General features: G+C 34.1%; 1 protein-coding gene across 3 annotated transcripts in view; it reads right to left on the bottom strand.

The window, feature by feature from the left end:
* The window catches only part of LOC138694854 (protein SERAC1), a 44,044-nt gene extending 16,977 nt beyond the window's left edge, over positions 1–27,067 (bottom strand). For all 3 annotated transcript variants that reach the window (XM_069818980.1, XM_069818981.1, XM_069818982.1), the window contains exons 1-8: positions 26,849–27,067; positions 24,201–24,334; positions 20,971–21,153; positions 18,803–18,930; positions 15,240–15,341; positions 10,808–10,940; positions 8,660–8,803; positions 3,264–3,521 (exon numbers count right to left, since the gene is read on the bottom strand). In XM_069818980.1, coding sequence (XP_069675081.1) covers positions 3,264–3,521; positions 8,660–8,803; positions 10,808–10,940; positions 15,240–15,341; positions 18,803–18,930; positions 20,971–21,153; positions 24,201–24,334; positions 26,849–26,910 — 1,144 coding nt within the window. In that variant the 5' untranslated portion in view covers positions 26,911–27,067. The remainder of the gene's footprint in view (positions 1–3,263; positions 3,522–8,659; positions 8,804–10,807; positions 10,941–15,239; positions 15,342–18,802; positions 18,931–20,970; positions 21,154–24,200; positions 24,335–26,848) is intronic.
* Positions 27,068–27,412: the final 345 nt, after the last annotated feature.

Here is a 27,412-nt window from a genome sequence, read left to right as displayed (position 1 = left end):
TTGTAACTATATTTTGAAACAGCGTGTAATTTCAAGGAATATACGAAATATGTAGGTCACTAAAATAAAAAGTTTTCTTTGCAAAATTCTAGAGGATGCGAGGGTATGTTGGCCTGTCGGTCATAAATTTTATTACCCTGTTGACTAGGCAGACGAGTCCCTTCAAAGATTTTCAATGCGTCACACCCGTATGCTATCGTAGCTAAACAGAGCGCAAGTGTAGTGATTTCCTGGTAAAAAAAAAGTTGCATAAAAAGGTAGCATTAAGATTAAGTGATGAAGTAAAAGTTATCGAGATAAAGGAAAATTAGAAACAAAGTCTATGTGAAATAATATTGAAGTAGGCCTACAGTTGTGGAAAGCTCAGGTGTGACACTTTAAAAAATAAAGATCATAACGAGTGAGTGGTGTGCGGCCAATATTGGTGACACAAAAGGAACCAGAAAGCAACTGTTTATGTGAAAATAAATGAACTGTTGTGAGAGTGAGTTCTTCACGACCTTTCAAAGAACAAGCCAATTTCTGGATCTATTCTGCAAAGCCAGTTATTGAACTGGGAAAGAAATTAAATAAATCAGAATTCAAGGCTTCTAATAGATGGCTCCTAGTCCAATTAATTAATAATGTGCTGTGATATGAAGTACAGTATTAGAGTATAGTGTTAGATATTAAATAGAATGAGATTAGTAAACTTTAGTAATGTTTAATGACTAATGAGTGAGTTACGATAATATTTATACATAAAATGAGATTTTAATCAAGATGATTCACCAACGTAATAAGCGACAGAAAGCTGATTTAATGTGACGAGTGTTAAATGGAATATTTTGTACTTCTTGCAGTTTGCGGCATGCCATTTTGTTTTGCATGTATATAAATGACAAAATATTCCATTTTAATGTCACACCTGAATAATACGGAAACCTGTCCACAACGGAAAAAAAATTAGGACCATGTCACTTCCGTCTTGAACAGGTTTCACTGTATTTGGTGAAGAAACTGAAGTTAATACAAAATTACCATTACCTAATAAAATATAATTTATAAGTAACACTTTTATTTAGGAGTGAAATTTTAGTTTTAAGAGAAGATATTTTCAAAATCCTGAAGCAGTACAAATGCAATCCATATCTGAAGCATTAAACTAGGAGAAACAGAATGACCTCAGAAAAGGAAGAGTGATCCTGCATTAATGGAATTTTTATGTTAAAACAAATAGTTGAGAAAAGGTGAGAATTCAATTTAGAAACTCATTTATTATTTCTGGATTTATAAAATGCCGTTCAGTTAACAGACAATTCTGTGGGTCCAATTGCAAAATGTGATAAGTCATTTTTTATAGTTCATCAGGAGCGAAAATTTAAAATTTGAATGACTGTATAAAATCATACTAACATGTTTCATAAAAATGGGTAAGAGGGAAAAATAACAGAAACATGCCTGTCATCTTTCACAACAATAAAGATACCATCAGATTGCAAAACATATCGCAAAATCTTATTTTCACCAAAAATTGAAATATTACTTTTTGCCTTAAAACTACAGAATTATTTTGGAATATTACAAAAGAAAAATGTCTTCTCCCCCACCTGATGCAGACAATAAAAAGTCTTTCTATAGAAACAATAATTTATTTTATTTATTTATTTAACCTGGTAGAGATAAGGCCATCAGGCCTTCTCTTCCCCTCTACCAGGGATTACAACTACAATATTAAGAATACAATTACAATTATAATTACAATTAATATTACATTTGCAAATACAATAAAAATCAAAGTACTAAAAGATTAACTGATTAATAAAAGCTAGACAGTTTATTCTAAAAGTTAAGAAGAGAGAAGCATTTCTTTTATTGATTAAGTAAAAATTAAACCTACCCTACGCAGTAAGAAAATGCTTAATAAGCTTGCTTTTGAACGCTACTAAATTTCGACAATCTCTGATGTCATTGGGTAGGGTATTCCACAAGCACGAGAGCGAGATTGTGTATGATGATGAATACGATGATGTCTTATGTGTTGGTATGGCTAGTATCCGGCTATTTTGCGTGCATGTGAAGAGATTATGATATGACGCAGGGGCGTATACTGGTTAAAGGGTTTGGGCTACCACTGACCCTATTATTACACAAAATATATCTAACAATTACTTTAATTTTAATTACTATGGTAAAACTAATAATACAAAATTATTACATTATGTTATATTATAAACTTTTTCTTTTGTAATTTCCTTGGGCTACCGCAGGTAGCCCCGGTAGCCCCGGTAGCCCGCAAAATACACCCCTGATATGACGACAGGTAACTGAAACGGGAGGCAAGGTAGGTAGGTATAGAGGTGTGAAGGACTTGGAAAAGGAGAACAAGAGAATGAAAACTTCTACGTTCGTTAAGCCATAGCCAGTTCAGAGTTTGGAAGGATGGGGTAATGTGGTCAGTGCGACGGACATCGCACACGAAGCGAACACAAGACTTATGAATACGTTGTAATTTTTGCGACTGGTTGACATTGAGGTCAGTCAGTAGAAAATCACAATAATCGAAGTGGGGCATTACTAGTGTTTCCACTAGTATTTTCTTGAGTGATAGAGGAAGGAATTTTCGAATGCTTTTAAGGAATGTAGTATGGAAAGCACTTTTTTGGTGTGTTCAGATGGAAAATAAAATTAGTAAAAATGTTTGAACTATAAATGCTTGTCTGGCAAGAATGTAGTTTATCATCAGCATTATTTAATTTATACATAGGTAATTTATTCAGAGAAAGTAACACTAAAGTTTGTAATATGAGCATCAGTATTTTAACATGCAATTAAATACAAAAATATTACTGTTGTTATTGCTGGCCTAGGCACATGACAATGAACTCAGTTGATATCTTGCACTCCAGTATTTTTGTACAATGTCATCTTCTTGTAACAATGCTTGCATCTTTTAATGTGTTTTGGACATAATCATGTTCCATTTTAAATAATTAACTAGTATGGATACGGCATTTTAGCTGTTACTATGAGAATTTTATTTTATTCTCGTGAAATATTTCACATGAAGGAAATAATTCTTGTGACGTTTACTACATTAGTATTGAAACTACTCACTGTTAGGAATTTATAACTCTATTGTTATAAATGCAATAATGAGAAAGGTTTGAATTGATGGATGTCATTTATTAGACAAATTCTGCAAATGACCCATACGTGACTATGATTGCCACTAGTTACTGTAAGTTTAAAGAAGATTTTCGTTCAATTACGTACTGAATTACCTAAAATACTGAGGTTATTGTGGTCACGGTCTCGCTGACGCCAAGTGATGAACACGCCACCTAGCAGGCCGTGAATGAATACAACGTCTAGCTTTGGTACATCAATGCGCCGCACGGTGGGATGCAGTAAGTGAAGCCGATGTGAGAACTTGACGTTAGGTATGTCGTCCACATCAATATTGGCTAGTGCTCGTGCAGCAGGTACAGCCAGTCTTATGTTGGAGTGCTTTGACCATCGAGCTAGCAGTCCAATGCATCCTGCAATATTATACCAGATGTTTTGGTTAGTGGTGGGACAAATCCTAAATTTTCTCGAATCTGAATCCAAGAAATGTTCTCGAATCTCGAATCCTTCATTTAAGTTCCAAAAGATTATGCTAGATGGCATAGTGGAAACAATGTGGCCACTCAGGGCCACCACAAGGTGATACTGGTGTACCGAGTACCACCGAAATTGCAACAAACAGGTTGCACATAGGAATCGTGAGCCCCTCAACAAATACTCTACAGGACCCTTCCCTTGCTAATATTTTAATGAATGTTGAAAATACAGTACTGAGACAAAAAGGTAGGGAAATTTTAGTACAATGTTTGGCAACCTTGTTTGTTTCTAAAATTGAAATATTATTTGGGCAAGAAAAATAAAAAAACTCACAGTTTATAAAACATGTTTAACAATCAGTCTTGTAATCAGTATAAAAAATAATTTGTAATTTTAATAATAAATGTAGGCATACTCTAGTGATAATATTATAAATATAGTTAAGAAAAATTAATATGGAGATATACAGCGACTAAGTTTAGTATAATTAATATTTGAGGAGAAAAATTCGCTCCGGCGCCGGGGATCGAACCCGGGTCCTTGGTTCTACGTATCAAGCGCTCTGACCACTGAGCTACGCCGAATTCAATCCACAGTACCGGATCGAACCTTCCTCCTACAGCGTTATTTCCCTTTTGTGGCCTGACTCCAAGTTGGGCATATACGTTGACGTTTATATTTCAAGTCAACTGCCATTATACAAGGAGCACACTCAGCTGAGTGACTAATGGCCGGGATTCCGCAGTAAAGTGCACAGCAATCTGTACAGAATAATGCACTGCTAGCTAGACGAATTGTCACAATAACAGATATTATTCTGTTGGACTAATTAATAACATCTTTAGTAAATAAGTTTAGTATAGCCTAATTAATTGTTGTATAGTAGTATCTCTATTATCAGGCAGTACATCTCACTTGACGATATGTGTCAGAGGAAGAATAACTGTTTGTATGCACCTGAAGTCTGACTAGTGTAACATGTAGCCAGTTGGCGAAGTATGCAATGGAGGGGGAAAGGAACTGGCCAACCTACCCCATTATCTCCTGGCCTAGTTGCCTTATAAATAGAGGAAAGTTTTTGCTAAACTCGATAGATGCAAAATTTTGCGAAAATGAGTTACATATCCCAATCATATGATGTTTAGTTTCTGTATCATCCTACCAGCTAGAGGGTCCACACCTGTGGAGTAACGGTCAGCGCGTCTGGCTGCGAAACCAGGTGGCCCGGGTTCGAATCCCGGTCGGGACAAGTTACCTGGATGAGGTTTTTTTCCGGGGTTTTCCCTCAATCCAATACGAGCAAATGCTAGGTAACTTTCGGTGCTGGACCCCGGACTCATTTCGCCGGCATTATCACCTTCATATCATTCAGACGCTAAATAACCTAGATGTTGATACAGCGTCATAAAATAACCCAATAAAATTAAAAAAATAAACTACCAGTTAGATTTTGCATAACTCAGTTCATACTGTGCGTAGAGGATGATTAGAAATATCTCCTTCCCACAACATAAACTCATAAACAACATAAACATACAATAAAACTCGTTTTCTGAGAAAAGTAGTTTTATGCATCTATTGAGTTTAGCAAAAACGCTCCTCAATTCTGCCTTCTTGGTATCATTTGACTAAACAACACCAACAACAACACAGTAGTACTTATTCTAACTGAAACATCACATTATTTTATACGAGCAAAAGCTCTCGAGAAATAGGCTATTTCAGTTACAATCTAATAATCTAATTCTATTATTTGAGATTTCGAACTGTCTCACTTTAACAGATAGGCTACAAACTTTTTATGATCTCATTAAAGTTTGCCTCTAAAGCCAATTCACACTCAGTGGATAGCATTATTAGATTGCTGATTTTTCTTGACCTAAATGCAGCGAAACCTCTTCAAATCGGAACCTGAATAATCCGGAATCCTGTCTATTTCGGAACAATTTATTGGTCCCAGGAAATTCATATGTATTATGTGTAATTTTTTCTGAATAAAACGGAAACTGTCCAACGCGGAAATGGAAACTGTCTGCTACTGTTCAAAATGGAAATAATATTTTGGACACACTAGGCCTACTTTAATGTAAACTATATTTTGAAACAGTATGTGCTTTCAAGGAATGTACGAAATACGTAGGTCTCTGAGATAAAAACAAGTTTTCTTTGCATAATTTTCGAGGGTATGAGGGTGTGTTGGCCTGGTGGTCATAAATTTTATTACCCTATTGACTAGGCAGACGGTCCCTTCAAAGATGTTCAATGCTTCACTCCTGTATACTATCGTAGCTGGGTAGTGATTTCGTGATTAAAAAAAAGTTGCGTAAAAATGTTGCACTAGCATTAACTGATGAAGTAAAAGTTATCGAGGAAAATGAGAAAATAAGAGTATAGAAAATAATGTTGACATTTAGGAATGGAAAATTCAGTTGTAACTTAACACTTTAAAAAATAAAGGCCGTATCATGAGTGAGTGGCTTGCAGTCAATAATGGTGATATAAAAAGGAAACAGAAAACAACTGGTTACATAGAAATAAATGAACTGTTGTGGGAGTGGATATTTCTTGCCCTTTCAAAGATCATGTCAATTTATGGACCTATTCTACAAAGCAAACCCTTGAACTGGCAAAGAAATTAGATAATTCAGAATTCAAGGCTTGTAGGCTCCTAGTCCAATTAAATAATGTGCTGTGATATGCAGTACAGTATTGTAGTGTTAGATATTAAATTTAGTGTTATCAATAAACTTTATAGTGCTTAATGAATGAGTTACAACACACTTATACAGGAAATGAGATTTTCATCAAGATCATTCACCAAAATTAAATAAGCGACATGAAGCTGATTTAATGTCAGTAGTGTTAAACGGAATATTTTGTAATTCCTACAATTTGCGGCATGCCATTTTGTTTTCCATTTATACGAATGATAAAATATTTCATTTTCACTTCACACCTGAATAATACGGAAACCTCTCCACAACGGAAAAAAAAATTAGGACTGTGTCACTTCCGTCTTGAAAGGTTTCACTGTATACTGATCAACTTCAGTTTACTGAACCCACCATCACCAGATGCTATATTAAGAACAGTGATGAAAAATCTTAAAACTTATTGAAAACATAATTACCATTCCAATTATATGTGATTTAAATGAATTTTCTTTCATGCAAAAAAAGGTTTTGTGAATATTTTGTCTTACTCTCCCTAAAAGTTATCTAAAAATCGGACTGGGCCCTCCTGGCACCCTGGTCCCCATTATGGGCAGCTATACAACAATCGCCATTCTTTTGTTAGTGAATGCTTTTATTGGATGCACTGCCTGCTTGAATGCATCCATGCATTCGATGGCTGCTTATATTGCCTGCTCATTCAATGATCAAACATGTAACATGATCTATATATTAGACCTATATCCACAAGCGACTTCACTAGCCAATAGGAGCTGCTATCTATGACAAAATCTATTTGCATACTTACCGACTTCAAGGGTGCTATATTTACTATAATCAAATATGTACCAAACCTATATGCATGTAGAATTATTCCAATTCAGAAACAACTTAGTAAACTAAAAAAACTCCAAAAAAAATAACATTTCAATGGCTACCTAGTCATTGTGGTATACCTGGAAACGAGAAAGTCAATAACATTGTAAAACAGGCAACATATTTGCAACCAAGACCGCTTCAAGTAATATCTCTATCCAGTGCCTTTGCTTCAGTAAGGTCTCATTTTATAAACCTATGGATCAACAATTGGCTCTATTCTGACAAATGAAAAATTTTACAGTCCATTCAAAAGGAACCAAATGACCTGGAAATGTACAAAAACTTGCCCAGACATGTTCAACCATTTTTAACAAGAGCCAGAACAGGTCACATTGTCACACAATTGTACCTACACCGATTTCACCGTTCTGTGGTGTAATAATCATGATGAAGATCTCGAACACATTCTTCTATACTGTCCATCCATAAACCACAAAACAAGCAAATTAAAATCATCAGTACCAGTTGCAGAAGACACAGCCCTGCAGTATATATTGACTACACCCCAACTCTGGCTACTAGCAACAGGCATCTATAATGAACACCGATCAAAATACTCCTTATTTCTCATGAAAAACAAGAACTGAAAAGACTATAGTGAGCTTTATGTTGTCAGCAAACAGCTGGATACATTACGAAGAGTGATTGAGTAGCTCAATTACAAAATCTGATGTGACAGATCTAAAAATAGTTTTCAAGTTGAAACTGCAAATTAACTACTAGTAGAACATTTTATGGAACTTGTAAGGTTAAGTTATTATTTTTGTTCTTAAAACCTCACGAATACCATAGTATACTTGGTGCTGCCACCTACCATTTCAGCAAAAGCATTGTTAAAATCGTCTTATGAGCAGGCAGTTTAAGCAGCCATTGGATGTTTTCAAGCAGGCAATGATTGAACTTCAATGGAGTAAAAATTGATTTTTCCTAAGTTTTAACAGATTTTTGGATTAGGATTCGAGAGATTCGAGTGATGAAAATAGAGCGAAGATTCGAGTTCGAATTTGGAATATTTTTCAAAATTCGAATGTCCCATCTCTAATTATAAGCAAATATTTTAATCCAAGAAAAAAATAATTTCTGGATCAAATTTGAACCACCCACGTACAAAAACAACACTAACTTAGATATAGTATTTGTTTAAAAAGCTTGTAAATAAATTTCTCAAAACTTTCTATTATAATAAGGAAAATTAAATCATATCATATACAGCTTATTACAAATTGATACAGTCAAAATGAAAACTGACCAAGTGCAAAAAACAAAGTTCTGAGGAAGCTAACAAACTGACCTATATATCTAAATGTGAGAAAGTAAGAATTAATTCAACATTATTATAGTAAACTGTATGCCAATAAGTTGTACTTGTAACATTTTCAGGTCATTATTCACATAAAACTGAATAATATACAGGTTTTTTTTAGTTGTCTCAAAACTTTGCTTTTTGCACCTGGTCAGTTTTCATTTTGACTGTATCAATTATTAAAAGGATATATCCCATAAATGAAGTCCTATCATTTTACCTGTAGTAAAAAAATCCTGAAGCATATCGTCTTGCACAGAAATATTGCACAGCAGATTCACCAGCATGATGTTGATGTCTATATTGTCCTCAAAATACCGACACAAGTCAACGATCAGAGGAAGGCCACCCAACTTTACAATGTCTGTAGGAGAGAAAATACAAGAAATGTATTTCTGACAGATGGTTACCACAAATTACTAGCACACAAATACGAATGTAGAACTTGGATATATTCGAACATTTCTACTCCTTTCAGATGTTGAATCCTCATCCAACAAAAATGTTTCCAATTAATAAACACTTCACTTTGATTCTTTTTCCTCAAATTTGAAACTGCTATTAAAGTATATTCTGCAGTAATGCTTGGCTCTTGATACACAGGCTGAACCGTAAGTAATGTCATTTATTCTGGTTAATGCCTTTAGTAGAAAACAACAAGAAAGTAAAATATCATTTTGCTATGTTTTGAAAAGTTTTACAGAAGACCATGCATTATAAAATACATGAATTGTGAGATCGTGCAATGCTGTAATCAGTACGGAGTGAACATTAGGTGGTTGTGTTGTTCTGAACAACCCCTTCATCTGGCTTGTTTTGATTGGCAAGTGGAAGGTCACTGCCATGTACACTGTACCAAGCTGTAATGACTGGGAGGGTCATCGTGCTAATCATCTGGTTGGATGATCATTCACCTTTGCTGAGGCATGAAGTGTTGCTAAATAACGCTGAGTTATTGACAATAAAACCATTAATTCTGTTGCTCTTCAATATTTCTCACACAGTTGGTTTAGAGGTTAGGGCTGGACATCGCTGAAGATGAATGTGATCCATTTCTTCCTGAAGACTGTACTATTGATATGATTAATGTACGCGAATTTTTAATCCCTGAGTTTTGTCAGACTGATATGCGAAATTCATTGTCACTTGTTGGCAACCCTACATGAAACCATAACTTCTTCTATGAAAAAGCGGGGGGGGGGGGGGGGGAGGGGAGCAGATTTTTGTTAAATTTTCACGATAGCTGGAAGGTATTCAGATAAAATCGTTGCTAATGCTATTATTGATTTTGAGTATAACGAAAATGTTGGCCACAACAGATGTTTCACAAATTTTGAGAATTCATTACAGTGACTACTACCACTACATGTGGTAGAGGAAGCGCAAAGAAAGCTTGCCCATTTGACAGATGCGCAGAGAATGATATCTGGTCCTCGTGCCGCCATGCTCATTACAGGGCTGCTATGAATCACCTAATGCTGATTACAGGGCGCTTTCGAAAGCGTGGTCTTGAGCTGTTTGTATCATTGATTGTATTGTGCAGAGCGGGTAGAAGCCAGCGTGTGCGTTACATTTTCTGCGTTTTATCCCTGATATCAAGAGTTTTATGTAGTTCAAAGTGTGTTTGTTAAATAACAGAGTTCTGTATAACATTCTATGTACTTAACAATGCCCCTGTTTCGCTCTATATTAGGAAGTGCTAATACAACGTTACACAGTCAAACTAGGGAATTATTTATAACGTTTATAAATTTATGAAAAATGAAACAGGCTCCGCTCATAACATAAGGAGTATATACAGATTAAAATAAACCGACCATAGTACCCTAGTTGTCGGAACATTTTAATAAAATCACATAGTATTAGTGTTTTATTACAACGTCAAATATCAATTATTACACGATCACATATTTCTTATAACATCTTTGTCATTTCATTCAGTGATTTTATGTGTAAAAAAATTCGTGCTTCTGTATTTTCAACAATGTTATGTTACTAGTTACTCTGCAATAAGGTTTAGGTTACATTACATGCGCTGTGATAAATCTCACTTGAAACATCAAGCCAGCAGACGACTGATTGTGAGAACTGCCAATCGAATCGAAGCGAGGTCGAGTGCACCCGAACGTTTCCGAATGTTCGCGCAGCTTTCCGTGGCAAGCTCTTCTTGCGTCACCTCTAGCTGAACAAATGGCATGGAGGCAGTAACCAAGAATGTACTATGAGGGAACAACTTGAGCAGTCTTAAGCGGTAACACGGATGAACACTAACTGCTTTGGTTGATGCTGATGGTGGTAGCAATTTTCGAAAGATGATAAAAATGAACATCTTTATGCGAAAAAATTTGTAATCTATTTATATTATTACCTTTGGCATTGTCGTCAATAGTAGAATAATGAAGAAGATTTTCAATACTGAGTGGAAGCACATCATCCTTTTTAATGGGTATCTGAGGCAGCTGCATTGTGGCCAGATCAGCATCAAATACAATGTGCCTATGCTGAACAAACAAAACATGTTAAGGCAGCATCACATGTGAACTCACACATTATTTTAATAATAACAATAACAAAAATAATAATAATCATCATCATATCCGTCACGTATTAGACCCTACAGGATCTGTTATGGTCTCATGCCAGCGCTTTTGTGGTCTTCCCAATTTCCTCTTTCCTCTTGGTACATAAGTAAGAATCTGTTTAGTCCATCTAGTGCGATCCATCCTTTCGACATGTTTTTTCCACTGAAGTCGATATTGTTGAACAAAATTAACTATAGGATCCATTTTGAGTTCCTGCAATATGTCCACATTTTTACGGTGTTCCAGCAAAGAGCATCCCGCTGTTCGTCTCATGAACCTCATTTCAGCTGTCGTCAGCCTTTGCTCATCAGCTTTTCTGATTGTCCATGCCTCGCTACCGTAAGTGAGGACCGGTCGAGCTAGTGTTTTATATACCTTTAGCCTTGTATGTTTCTGAACATGGGATGATTTGAAGACGGTGTTAATTACGCCAGTGATTTTTATAAATTTAGATATAATAATAATAATAATAATAATAATAATAATAATAATAATATTGTACGAAATGGAAATATAAAAATTGGAAATTCATCCTTTGGAAAGGTGGAAAAATTCAGTACTTGGAGCAACAGTAACAAAATACAAAACACACTTAAGAGGAAATTTATAATGAGAAATTCCTATTATTATTCGGCTGAGAAGCTTTTATCATCCAGTCTGCTCTCGAAAAGCTGAAAGTTAGAATTTTAAAAACAGTTATATTACCGGTTGTTCCGTATATACTGTTTTCGCTGTAAGAAAAATCCTAATGTAAACACAAGCACTTGGCTGTCATACCCGTGATTGGCTCACAGTCGAAACACTCACATGACGCAGGAAAATATAGTCCGTATTTGGAAACTATCATCTTGTATTATTATAAAATAAAAAATTGAATTCTAGTTGTTAAATACAATGAAACATTTAACTTCCCGTGGTGCAGCTGTTAGTAAGCATAATTTTACAAGCTGAACTAAAGGGAGGGGCTACTCATCAATTAGCACTGGTCAGCTTGATGACTTGATGACTGAATTTGGTATAATTTTCCTCTATTCAATACCTAATTCCCTCTTTACCCTTTCCTATCCAGTCCTCTGACTGAACTCTTACTTTCTTCGACCCCGACGGCATTAGAGCATTCGAGGCCTAGGGGTTCATTTCCCTTTCCTTCCTCCTCTTTCTACTTTTCTGTTCCTAGTGCTGACCTGCTATGGCACTAAAATCGTCTTCCAGTGGCTTAAGGAGGGAAAGCTGGTGATCAACAACATCTCCCAGCTAGGTCCAATGGACCCGTCGACCAACAGCAGGTGTAGTCCTCCAGACATTCTGGGGGTTGAGTGTGAATGAAGTAGCCACCAAAACGTTAAAATATGGTGTTCACTTAAAGCAGCTACAACTTGCCATTTAACCAGAAATGGATTCGGAACACCTCAAAATCTGTGCTTCAGTGGCTGGCCATGATAATATCTTTGAAAAATATTGGAGTGCAAGAGGTCAAATGACTTTATTGTCAAACGCCTGGCATTAGAAAACAACAACAACATATAACTTCACTCATATGTAAAACGATATGTAAAAGGAAAGCTCCTTTCATATTTTGTTATGTACTATGAACGCGGATGAATATCAACAGTAATACCAAGGTAGTCTGTTCTTGTAACAAGCTGGCATCACTTGAGCTCGTAGTTGTTCACGTAAGCACGTGGTACAGAAGTATGGCTTCTGCATCCTCGGTGTGTGTGGTTATTAAACATAAGAGTAGAAACCCTCTCAAAAGCAGAGAAAAATAAATAGTCATAAATGTATATAATAAGTTATATGAGATTTAATTACAGTAATTGTAAAGTAAATGTTTCCTAAGCAAATGAATGCATAGTAGTGAGGTTAGACCTACTTGACGAGTAACGGGAAATGTTTAACATGAAACAGAATGTACAACAGTAGGCGGGAACATGTACTGAGAATCTATGGAGCCAAACAGTGGCCAATGAAGCCTCACTTCAGTCACGTGCTATTGTTTATATTAGAATTTTTCTTACAGCGAAAAGATTATAGCTGTGAAACTTGGACTCTCACTTTGAGAGAGGAACAGAGGCTAAGGGTGTTTAAGAATAAGGTGTTTAGAAAAATATTTGGGCTAAAAGGGATGAAGTTGCAGGAGAATGGAGAAAGTTACACAACACAGAACTGCACACATTGTATTCTTCACCTGACATAATTAGGAACATTAAATCCAGATATTTGAGATGGGCAGGGCATGTAACAACTATGGGCGAATCTAGAAATGCATATAGTGTGTTAGTTGGGAAGCCAAAGGAAAAAAGATCTTTGGGGAGGCCGAGACGTAGATGGGAGGATAATATAAAAATGCATTTGAGGGAGATGAGATATGATGGTAGAGACTGAATTAATTTTGCTCAGGATAGGGACCGATGGCGGGTTTATGTGAGGGCAGCAGTGAACCTCCAGGTTCCTTAAAAGCCATTTGTAAGTAAATAATGATAATAACAATAATTTAAAATTAGATAAATTTGTTATAAAAATAACTTTTCTGTGTCAATGTGAAACTATGGTAAACTAGTACCTGAAAATGACTATAGTAGAAACTCGATTTCAGGTGACCTCCATTTAACGTTTTTCCACATTTAATGTTAAAATTGTCATAGTTCCAATAATTATTACACATGATTAATGCATTTTTATATTCACTTTAACGTTGTTCCCATATTATATTTTAAAAAGTATTATTAAATTATTTTTTTTAAATCTCGTCTAACACAAAATTCATTTTGATTCAGCATGTAAAATACTAATTTTCTGACGACGACAATACTAGGCCTACTGCCTCGCCATCATGTGCTAATAGTGTGGGTCACGCAATTTCCCCTGCCTTCCTGTGCCTATTCAAGGCTGCGTGCCTGTGTAATAATCACAACTTGCATCATCAGTCGCTTCTTGTCTTTGTTGTGTTCGCTGAGGTGTGTGGTGTCAGTGCTACTACATTAAAGAGACGGAATTGTTTTCACTATTACATATCATTGGAAAACAATAGTTGCAAACAGAAAAATGCTTTCTCTCTCAGAAGAAGTTAATTTAATTCGCGAAATGGAAAAGAGGTCCATGTGAGAAGATATCCGAAATGGCGAGAAGAAGAAATGATTGGCACCCAGCTTCCACTCAATGTTTTCCAGTTTTTTATACAGAATTACCCATAATTAATTTACGTATTGTAGATTTTTGAAAGTAATTTTAACTTTTTGCAAAAATATTCAAAGTAATTTAAACAAATATAGCAAATTCCTACTTAGTGTGGTGTTAGTGCTACTACATTGAAGAGATGGAATTGTCTTCACTATTACATATTATTGGAAAACAATGGCTGAAAAAAAGGAAAATGCTTTCTCTAGGAGAGAAAGTTAATTTAATTTGCGAAATAAAAAAAATATTATCCAAATGAGAAGATATTCGAGATGATGAGAAGACGACTTGATTTATTTATTTATTTTTATTTTGCTAATAAGTGTAACATAAAATATAATATATACAGAAAAACTCTAGCTCGCCCCTGAAAGAGTACAACTCGTGCTCAGGAGCGGATTCCTGAATTGAAATTAATAAGTATACAATACAATTTGTCTTATGTCTACTATGCAATTATAATATATAAATTCAAATTTACAATTTTTCAATTTTTATAAAATCCATACATAACTTTTTAAATTGAATAGAATTGACAAGATTAGGATATTTAAATATAAATTTGTTATATATTCTTGAGCCTAAATTACTACTATGATTAAATACTGTAACAGTGTTGCATTTTGGTTCAAACAATTTTAAAGAATTCATACATTTTGTTTCATAACTATGAGAATACAATTCAAAATTATTTCGATTGGCACCCAGCTTGTCCTTAATGTTTTCGAGTTTCTTGTACAGTATTATCCATAATTTACTTCTTGAGGTCTTTCCGCAAGTAAATTTAATTTTTTGCAAAAGTATTCAATTTTTTTAAACAGAAATAGCAAACCTCTATTTAAGGTTAATTATTCTTTTCCCCCAGAAAAACGTTAAATAGGGGTTCTACTGTACATATCAAGCCGAAACTAGTCAACTAAGGTAAATTACCACTACAGTTTCATATTAAAACAGGAAAGCTGTTTCTATAACAAATTTACCAAATCGTAAGTGATGTGTGTAATCAAGATGTATAATAACAATAATATTAAATGAACTCACCTGCAACTCAGGGAATGCCTTAGCAAGAAAAAAGTTGATGCAAGGATGTCTCTTCAAACTATTCAGTGAAATCAATAAATTGCACAAGCGATCTGTTAATTCCTGCAATAGAATATGACGTGGTTTATTATATCACCATTACATTAAAAAAATAAAATTATATGTTTTGGTGTGGGGTTGAGATAATGTTGTTTGTTTTCCAATGGCACTCATGCCATAATAATTTGAGTTAAAGTTTTTATTCATAATGTATTCTGCACCAAGAATTGAAAACTTTCAATGGGTGTTTTTCAAGAAAGAATTTTTATTTATGTAACTTTCGTCCATTCACTGACTCAGTGATGAAAATATCTTCTAGGGAGTCTCCAGTCAACTAATATTCTTGCAGCTACAGCTACCAAGTAGATCTAAGTACAAGGTAGTTTCAAAAAGTTCCCAGAACTGGCATCTACAGTTCACAATAGTAGTCATGAAGAAGAAATCAATGCTTTACAATGGTAGCAGGGGCCCTGCCATAACAAAAAATTTATATTAATATCAGAATAGTAAATGTGAAATACAGTAAATCTTCCATATCTGTGGTTTCAGTTATCAGCAGCTTTTTTGTTCACGTATTTTAGTGCATAGTACCTTGATATCAATAGTTTTACAGAAAATCTATAATTTAATTGCACCTTGGATTCATAGACTGTGACAATATCATTCACAAACACTGTCCTTAGTAGCATTACCTCCACTATTTACTTATCATTGTCTTGACAAGTGCTGCAGTAGCAAACTACCAAAGGGATACTTATAGGATTTGCCCTTATCCGCAATTTCGCATATCCATGGTAGGATTTGGAATATATCCCCAGCAGATATGAGGGAATTACTGTATAATATGAAGATTCTCTATCATCAATACTGAACATTTACGGTGTTACTAATAAACAGTGTATAATTTTTGGGCCTATATGAGACTTATGCAGATTTGGAAAAGAAAACATTACTATTAAACCATGTGTAAGCAATAGATGTATAAGCAGCATGTAACTATACATGGGAATGCTTTGCAGTAGTTATACACATAAAATCCCCTGTTTAAGCAATGTATATAGAGAAAGAAAATGGTTACCTCTCTAACAGCTGTTTGTATCGATTGCCATTTTTTAATGATGGTTGTCATATAACCACAAAAGAACAGAACAAAGAACACAGAATAATTAGAATAATATTGCAGTAGCTGTACTCTTTGATCAAATATAACGTGATAATCAATCAGGCCCAGTTGTACTATTGATACTAGCGCACACTATCGGATGCAATGGAGAATCTCAGTTATTCTGTTATCTTTTGTAATAAAATAATGATGACACTGTGATGCAGCTGTGTAACAGTTGTATTATTTTACAAGAGATATGTAGTGATTATTAGTCAGAAATTTACACACTACTTTTAAACGAGTTATTCACTGTGTAAGTATAAGACAGTTAAACTTCTGTATAAGAGTTTTTATTAATAAGACCATTATTAAACAGCAACAGTTTATCACAAGAAAACGAACAATATGAGACACAATTAGTTTGTCCTGGGAAACAAGAAATTACATAACAGTCAAACTCCTTCCATTGAAAATGACATCTGGGCCTTATTCCACAAAAGTATGGTCTAATATATTATTACTTATTAGTAAAAGTTCTTATATAGTATGGAGTTGTAATTTTCTATTCCATAAAATAATGTACTATTCCACAAAATGATATACAACAGTTGTATAGTACTAGTAAAAAGTTATTAGTGACGTCATAAAAGTGTATGGCGGGGAACTGCTGTTTGCCACATGATGTCATACCTTGAATTAGGTTATGTCCACCTCCTTGGTAATAAATTCGTATTTCAGGATGCAAAAAACTTTTATTATCATTTCTATAATATTTATCTGAATTAGTTTATCAAGAATAATGATAACTTAAATACATTATCATGTATTTGTCAATATTTAAACATAAGTAATCTTTCTCTTTAAGATGACTATCATAATTTTCCGTACGCAACATAACCAATTTCAGTCGAGAAATGGAGCAAGTATTGATATTAATTCCTTAAGCGTACGTTAATTTGTTTGTTATTGTTTCGCAAACAAGGAAAACTCTTGAAAATGGTGTTAAAAAGACGAAATTACTTGTTTCAAAAGAGCTGAAGGTAAGGAAAGACATTCTGTTCAGTACATTTAGCAAACGTCTTAAAAAAAAAACAATAAAGAGCTATACATATTGAAATTCTATGTCATTTGTAGCTGCTATCACAGAGTGAATTCATCTACACACTGAAAACTTGGATTCTGTATTCCATGCATAACTGTTATGCATGATATTGACTACCATTACTTCACCAATGAAGTGTATTTAGTAAGTGATACTTTGCTAATAATAATAATAATGATAATAATAATTTACTTTGATTCGTTGGATGTTCTAATCTATGTCTAATGTTAGTGAAAAGTTCTTCTACTTCAAGTGCACTTAACCTAAAACGTTCATTGTACTCAAATACATAATTAAAATGGAAATTTATTCTTCCTTTGTATATATGGATATTCTTATTTATCATTAACATTATCACTTTTAATATTATTAGACCACATATTTCAAACAACTATTTCCTTGAACTGCACAAAAATTTCACCAGTATTTGAAGTTATTAGCATTCCTTCAGTTGTATAGAAATCTGTACATATTACAACAGACTGACTAGACTAGACGGCATTTCGGAAGGCAGTTAGCTTCTATATGCGCCGTAGCATTTCTGGTATGTGATATCACAAGCTTGTACAGTAGAACCAATCAGAATCAGTCTATAACAAGCACTTCCCGAGTTCATTTGTTCACGTGCGAGTGTTTCAATACATTGAATAAGTAAAACTAACATTTACTGTGTGTATGTAAGGTAAATAAATGGAAGAAGAGACTGTAAAAAGACAAGTATTATGCAAGCAGGCGCGGAAAATATCGTTTAAGGTGTATAATTATTTTAAAAATGTTAACGAGCAGAACGCTGCCGGCCATCTTGATGCTGGCAGCAACGTTGCCAACATGCAAGAAACGACTGCAGAAGGATGTGGTGTGGGATTGAGAACCGTACAAAGAATATTGTTAGTGAAGGAAAGAGGGTTTGATTGGCGTCATGCTTACAGTAATCAACGGCTAAGGTCATTATTGTCTTTTGATAATCTAAATTCTCTCCTGCGCTATTTGTATTGCACGTGCTCGTGAAGTACGATGTGGCAATGTTGTACGCTGCCTTGCTCTCTCTATCTGTCTCTCTCGACGCAAATGCTAGCAGACAACCGTCTTCCGAATTGCCGTTGACTCTAATATAATGAAAAATCACTTCTACTGTTGTAAGTATGGAGTAATAAGGTACAAATGTACAAGAAACCTTTGTGGAACACAATTCTACTAATAACTATTAGTTATAGCTCAATATACTTGTAATGTGTTAGACCATGGTTTTGTGGAATAGGACCCTTTGTAAAAAACTAATACGTACAGTGAAACAAACAGGTATAAAGATTGCATTACCTCTTTGGATGGATTCAGATGGCAGTAAGGAGGCTTCAGAAAGAATCTTAAGTCTGCCCCTTCAGTGCGAGCAAGTCCCACGGCTGTTCTGGCATCACACATCTGGGCTGCATGCCGGTAATCCCACTCTTGAAAAGGAAATAAAGTAAATCCAGAGCATCTCATGAATTAACAAAAGAAACGGCGAGCAATGAAAAATAACGTTCAACATCTTATTAACTGAAGAGCTTCTTCCTTGATAACAATTTCTTATTCAAACACTTCCTCAAATGTAAGTCACTTTCCAGTTTTGTTATTTTATGACATATCCTCAATGTAGTTACTTCACATAGGAATTTTTTTTTTCTTTTATACACTGAAATTAGTATTACAGAACGTAGTAATGGAGGGCCATTTTAAATTAATAAATGTTTATTATTTTTCTCACATAACTTATCAAAGGACACCCAACTTCCGTGAATAATATACAACCACACAGGCGTATACAAACTCAAATGTAACATCTGCAACAACTTCTACATAGAACAGACAGGGAGATTATTTCAAACACGTTACAAAGAACACATCACAGCCATAACAAAATTACAAAACACTTCCACCAATGCAGAACACATCACAAATGCTAACCATACCTACAGAGACATCAACACAGACATGGAAATTCTACACATCCAACCAAAAAGCCAGAAACTAAACACGCTAGAACAATATGAAATATACAGACACACAAAAACACACCCTAATGAAATTCTCAACACACAATTCAATTTCAGAACACACACACTCTTTGACTCCACATTACACTACACAAACACACCCTCGCAGGAAATAAAACAAGAGGCGCCAAGACCAGCAACGACCAGTTCTGAAGATGACCAATAATAGGTCGAAACATGTAAACCAGGTACGATAGAATTTAACACGAGAAAGTCATATAATACATAATCCGAAATAATTTATGTTTTTTTTTTTTTTTTTTTTTTTTTTTCAAGAATTTGTGCTAAGTGAGTCAGAGTTAAAGATCTGTACGTAATGAATGAGATTTGTTCTGTAGACACATTTTGCGATCGAAAATTTGTCGCGATTTTTTGGCGATAAATGCGATTTTTTACGAATATTGCTGAACTGTACATTCATCAGTCACAAAAAAATTCCATTACTCTATTTTCGACAATGAAACACTCAAAATAAGTACGAAAATGGGTTTGTTTTTCATGTTTTATTACAACTGAGTAGCATGCTTTTCACATGTCCCAGTTAACTTTTCCATTTCACAAGAACTGCCCCATCTTCTTCATGGGCTCCAACATCTAAAAATCGAGTAGGTTTGATGAGTAAATTTTCTATATGAGATGTAATGTATACAGTATATTTGTACCGGATCTAAACTTAGCCTACATGCTTCCATTTTATAGTTTATATATTGAGCATGTTTATTAGCCATTCTGAAAAAAAAAAAAGTTTTTTCTAAAGGAAACTGTAACATAAAACATTTTTGTTTGTGTTTCTTTTTTTAATTTTTTTTTTGTAAAAAGGGAAATAACAGGATATTATATAAAACAGAGTTCTAAGTTTAAAAATAGTCCTTTCATATTCAGAAACATTTATTTTACTTTCACATAAAAAAAAATGCTTGAAATGAAATACTAAAACTTCTGTATTAAGAAGTAAAAACAAGAATCTTGCTACACCAGCCAGAAAAACAGAGAACAAAATTTAATATGGCATGTAGAAAATGGAAGTTATATATAACAAAATGAAGAAATAACACAAAAACAATTGAAACTGTAAAAAAAAAAAAGAACTAAAGAATATATAAAAAAATATACAACAGGAACAAAAAGACAACCACTATTAACATGGGGAGTCTACATTGTTCCCATTACTGATTTTGTTGAACTTTCAGGAGGTCAATCTACACACAAGGAAGAACAATACCCATCCGAAAATCCTATCCATTCCAGATATCACCTTCTCAATTTCTCTATAACCTTTGTAAAGTAAGGAGGTGTAATTGTGTCAGTCTGGTAGCACAGTAGGTAAGGTGCCACACTAGTAATTGTAAGATTGATAGTTCGAGTGTGACCAATAATTTTTACAAAGTTAAGTTTATTATGATATACATTATATGTAGAACCTCAAAAGAAGCATGATGTTGATGAACCAACCTTTAAGATTTTTCAATTTTGAAAGTAGCTCTACAGCTTTCAGTCTATCACTCCTATCTTCAGCCTGCGCCAATGATAAGAGGCGCCGCACGTATGATCTTTTCAATGATTTCCAGAAGCCAAATATCGCAGGTAGCCTAGAGCTCTGTTGCTTTTGCTCTTCACCATACATCTGCTTTTTTCCTGTAATACACAACGGAAATATTTCTGTGCATTTTACTGTAGCTCAATTGAGTCTTCATTAAATTTAAGAGAAGAGTAGAGGGGAGAGAAGGAGAATTAAGAAGTGATGGAGTACAGGAATAGTAAGGAAGGTAGAGAGCCACTGGTGTAGCTTAGGTGGTAGGTGTGCTTGCCTCTGATCTGGAGCTACACTTCAGTGTAGGTTCGATTCCCGCTTGAGCTGATTACCAAGTTGGTTTTATTCAGAGATTTTCCTGAACTACAAGACGAATGTCAGATAAACTACGACGAAACCATGGACTCACTTTGCCAAATACCATCTCATTATCACCAAATTCATCAATGTTATATAACCTAGGAGTTGATACAGCATTGTTAAGTAATAGATTTAAAAATAAAAAGAAAATGGAAGAGAAGAAAAACAGAGGAAGAAGAATAAAGATTAGAGTGAAACAGGAGAAGAAGGAAAAGGATGAAAAGCAGAAGAGAAATAGAAGAAAGATGAGAATGAAGAGTAAGAAAGCATGGAAAAAGAAGAAAAGATAGAGGAAGAGCAAGAAAAGAAATCCTACTCAGTAGGATTTTCCTCAGAACGGGGGGGGGGGGAGGGGGGAAGAGGGAAATTCCGACTTTCTGCAAAGATGGGAGTCTTAACTCCCACCTACCCTGTGAGCCTCCACAGCCTATAATGGGGATAACTTTTACTACATACGAAATTGCAATTTAATATTCTGCTCGTCATGAAGTTTGGTATTTAAACTCCAAACTTTCTTGGGGAGAGCACATTACATGTAAAGCATGGAGGGCACTTCACTTTATTATGAGAATCTTGAAAAAGGCTAGCCCCAAATCGAGGGAAATAGCATGTCTGTTAGTGTGACCGTTAATGGAATACGGAACTACATGTTGGGATCTCTATAGAATATATCAAATAAATTCCTTAGAAAGAATCCAGTATAGGGCAGCTAAATTTGTTAAATGTAAAAGAGAAGACGGAAATGATACGATAAAAGAACTTAAATGGGAAACTTTGGAAAACAGACGTAGAAAAACTAGAATAACATCATTATATAGAGCACATCTAGGTCAAAAAACATGGGTAGACATAACGGCTTGGTTAGAGAAGCCAATGTACTATGGTAGGAACGATCATGATTTTAAAATCAAATGTGGGAAACAGAAAACAGATGTAGGTAAATTCTCATTTTTAAATGGAACTATAAATGATTGGAATGATCTACCTGCAGTAGTCTTTGAGGGCTGTCCTTCCTTAAGGAGATTCAAGAATAACTTAAAAAGTTGTATATAAAGTGTAAATTAAAATTAAGTTGACACTTAATTTTTTAAAGTAACATGTATTTATTTAGCCTTACGAGTTACTCCCTTGGTTTGAATTATAAGTTTAGTTTAAATGTAGTTCTGTTTATAAGTATGAATAAGGGTGTAATTGTATGTCTTATTTGAACTGTTGTATCAGTGAAGTATGGTGAGTCAGTGAAGATATGTTTATAGTGTAGTGAATAGTTTCGATTAGTGATAATTTATAGTGTCAATGAAATGTGTTCTATAGTGTCAGTGAAATTTGTTCTAAAGTGTCAGTGAAATGTGTCATAGTGCCAGTGCAATGAGTGATATGAGAATTAAGTGAAAGATTATTATCGGTACCAATGTGAAACACATGTAGGGCCTTTACATATGTAGGCTGTAATGTAAAATTAGGTTCACTTATTAATTAGGTTATTTTATGTATTATTATTATTATTACAGTGAAACCTGTTCAAATCGGAAAATGAATAATCCGGAATCCTGTCTATTTCAGAACAATTTATTGGTCCCGACGAAATTTGTATGTATGTGTAATTTTTCCTGAATAAAACGGAAACTGTCCAACGCGGAAACGGAAACTGCCTGCTACTGTTCAAAATGGAAACAATATTTTGGACACACTATATTTTGTAACTATATTTTGAAACAGCGTGTAATTTCAAGGAATATACGAAATACGAGTATGTAGGTCACTAAGATAAAAACAAGTTTTCTTTGCAAAATTCTAGAGGGTACGAGGGTGTGTTGGCCTGTCGGTCATAAATTTTATTACCCTGTTGACTAGGCAGACGAGTCCCTTCAAAGATTTTCAATGCTTGAGCGCAAGTGTAGTGATTTCTAGGTTAAAAAAAAAAGTTGCATAAAATGTGGCATTAACATTAAGTGATGAAGTAAAAGTTATCGAGATAAAGGAAAATTAGAAACAAAGTCTATGTGAAATAATATAGAAGTACAGTTGTGGAAAACTCAGGTGTGACACTTAAAAAAATAAACATCATAATGAGTTAGTGGCGTGCGGCCAATATTGGTGACACAAAAGGAACCAGAAAGCAACTGTTTATGTGGAACTTAATGAACTGTTGTGGGAGTGGGTTCTTCATGACCTTTCAAAGAACAAGCCAATTTCTGGATCATTCTGTAAAGCAAACTATTGAACTGGGAAAGAAATTAAATAAACCAGAATTCAGGGCTTCTAATAGATGGCTCCTAGTCCAATTAATTAATAATATGCAGTGATATGCAGTACAGTATTAGAGTATAGTGTTAGATATTAAATAGAATGAGATTAGTAAACTTTAGTAATGTTTAATGACTAATGAGTGAGTTATGATAATATTTATACAGAAAATGAGATATTAATCAAGATGATTCACCAACGTAATGAGCGACAGAAAGCTGATTTAATGTGATGAGTGTTAAATGGAATATTTTGTACTTCTTGCGGTATGCCATTTTGTTTTTCATGTATATAAATGACAAAATATTCCATTTTAATGTCACATCTGAATAATACGGAAACCTGTCCACAACAGAAAAAAAATTAGGACCATGTCACTTCCGTCTTGAACAGGTTTCACTGTAGTAATTGTAATTATTGTATATAATTGTATTGTGTATTGTAATTTTATTGTGTATTGTTTATATTGTTTGTACCATTGCCACCGGGTGCTTGCCCACTTGCAGTGTAAATAAATAAATACAAATAATACATTAAAACTTACCATACATCATATGAAACTGAGGATCATTGATGTATATGTATTCAGACTTTTTCCTATGGTATATAACATCAGTGTTGACAGTGTGACTCAGGATGTATCTTGTTTTGCAGATTTGGTAAACAAACCACCCACTCCTGTTGAAATGAAATTAGACAACAAACACATTATTAGTATCACGAAGTAATCTGTGTGTTATTAATATGATGATTCAAATTTATTACAGTGTAACAGGTAGTATTTTACCTAACAATCTCAAAAGTGATACTGAGTCAATACGCTAAATAAAGTCAATAATGGAATGAGAACAAGGATATCAAAATATAAGGTTGTCTAATAAATAAAGTCAGCTTTTTTAATCAGTGAAATTAAATTAAATTTTTTGTAAATGAAATTATTGAAAGGGGTATTATTGGTAGGGTTACCATAGCTTAAACCTAAAAATGAGGACACCATACCAACCAGATACTTCCAACTTCTAGAAAACATCTTACAGTTAGAAATTTACACAATGGGGCAAATTCGTTCAATTTCAAACAATTAAAATTAGCTCAAAAGTTCAATATGCTGCATGTTTTGATACTTCATTCCTATATTTTATCATAATAATCTGAGTATGTACACAAAGATACATAAAAACAACAATGAACTTCACTGTTTAATCAAATTTCAGTTAACCTACTCATGTTCCAAGAGAGGGTGACTTGATACGAAAACTTATATTTCTCTGTTGGTCTACTTTTCTGTAAAATGACAGAAATTTTTAGCAAGCATGAATGAAATGGTACACAACTGAAATTACAAAAGTTATACTTCACTGTAGCTAGTCCTTTCATTGACTACACAATAAGACGATCTCTTTAGACTACTGCATTTGGTTTAAAGAAACAGCAAAATGCTCAGCTAGTTTGGCAAAGAACTCACACTCTCCAATCATGTGTGAGTCGTGTGTGAACCGACCAGTAAAGTGGTAAGAATAAGGAAACTGAAGTGAAATGGACTCCATATTTAAAATCTTCAAGAAGTGTCGAGTGTTATTCTGAGCTTCTGACCAGTGAATAAAACAAAGCTGCAAGGTATGTCGTGAATATTACTTTCCATTGCTTAAAAGCAAATCCATTTCCGGACATTCAAGTTGATTTTGAAAATTCCTCCTGAAAAATGAGGATGTATTATGGTAACCTTAACTATTAGTGTAGTATCACTTATCATGGTAACCAACCAGATAAAGCCACTGTTAAATGAAGCCACTTTGAGAGGAAAGTGATGATGTGTGTCTGATTATGAGTAGTACACTTTGAATATTTTACAAATGGACGAACTAGCCTATTAATTCTTAGTTATATTCTGAATTTCTGACTAACTTGAACGAGTTTATGCTGTTTTAGCTCAGGGATATATCCGGTATTGGTGAACCATAAGCTAGTTCTGTTGCAACAGGAGACAAGACCCCACACAGTTCAAATTGCCACAGAAAAAATCCAGAATCTGGATCGAACTTCTATCACATCCAGCTCATAACCATGATCTTGCTTCTTCAGTTTACCATTTGTTCCCACTCACGGTTTATTTTTTAAAGAGAAGACACTTCCAGAACAGGGCGCGCTTCTGTTCAGAGGCAGTGGCATTTCTCTAAGGCTAGAGTCCAGTTTAGGTGTGTGTGTATTAATCGAAAAAAAATGTCATAAACATGCGTCCTATTCTCAATATTTTTAGCCCTTAATTTTCGATTAATACACACACACACCTAAACTGGCCTCTAACCTTAGAGGAAATGCCATTGCCCCTGTACAGAAGCGCGCCCGTAAGCCTAATCGATTTGTGTGAAATTACCACATTAAATAATAAGCCTAGATAAAAGATTCCGAGTCCTTGAATATGCACTCTTGTATATTTTCAGATCCATTCATATTTGGGTTACATGCTTTCTATATTATGACTAAGCAACATTAATTAGGCCTATTTCTTAATTTGTAAAATGCTGTATAAATTTGGTCTCCATCACAATATGTAATTTTCACTTAAAAAATTTTGAACAGTGTATGGTGTTATTATTTTTTTATTTTTTTTTTAACTGAAAGTGAAACTAGCGCTGAGGTAGTTCCGGTAATTTCGCAAGTGAAAATTGTTGAAGTGATTTTTTTTTTGTGAAGAGGCGTTGCAAGGCATAACAGCCTAAACTAATCAAACCTAACCTGTCACAGATTCGTATATTCAAGGTGCTATAAGCGGAGTACGAAGGAAATTACCTCAGTGCTACAGTAGTTTAACGAAATTAAGTTTAAGGGTTATGTTGTGACAGAGAATACTTTTACAATAGGGTATTGATTATTACAGGTAACTTACGTATTACATTAAGTTATTATGTAGTAAGTTAATGTGAGGATGCTATAAAAATAACATAGCGATACATGAGTTGGGAGACATCGAAATAATATATTAAAATGGGACTTCAAGAAACGAAGGTATAAAAATCCAGAGTAAACGGAACCTAACCTCATTCTACAGTATTTAAATGAAGAGAAACTACACAAAACACAATTTGTAATCCATAGAAACCAGAATAAAACTATAATGCTAATGAGGCATTTCGAAGGAGAGCCACATATACATAAATTAATGCATACATTTTATTAAAACATCATACTGACCCACTAATGATGACCAAGGACCCAGAAATTCTGAGTACACCTATAAATTTTTTGTACATCATGGAAACTTGGTTTCATAAACGTATATTTGTATATTCTACACAATTATTTATATAACATTCATACTGTTTTATACAATTTTTCGCTTATTCATATTTTCAAAACTCCTACTGCTTACATTTGACCAACTTGTATCCATATTGTATGATATGAATGCCAAGCAGTGTTACCAATATAAATACCGGAAAGATACAAGAAATCGCAATAATATTTTATGAAAATAATAATAATAATAATAATAATAATAATAATAATTATAATAATAATAATAATAATAATAATAATAATAATAATAATAATTTGTTATACATTTAAATAAATACAATAACTAAGAATGGAGTGGCCACTGGCCAATGATTTTGTACTACAGATCTTATGACTCTGGTGACAAAATCATAATTTTGCCAGCCATGAATATGAACATCGATCAGCTGTTTTCTCTCTAGATTTGGTGTATTTTCGTGTTAGTTTCGTTGCCAAAATTTATAATATAATTATTGATAT

The sequence above is a fragment of the Periplaneta americana genome, chromosome 2 (assembly GCF_040183065.1).
Source record: "Periplaneta americana isolate PAMFEO1 chromosome 2, P.americana_PAMFEO1_priV1, whole genome shotgun sequence".
NCBI classification, from domain to species: Eukaryota; Metazoa; Arthropoda; class Insecta; order Blattodea; family Blattidae; genus Periplaneta; species Periplaneta americana.
The sequence above is the reverse complement of the archived record's forward strand: the minus strand, read 5'-3'. Positions and strand labels throughout refer to the sequence as shown.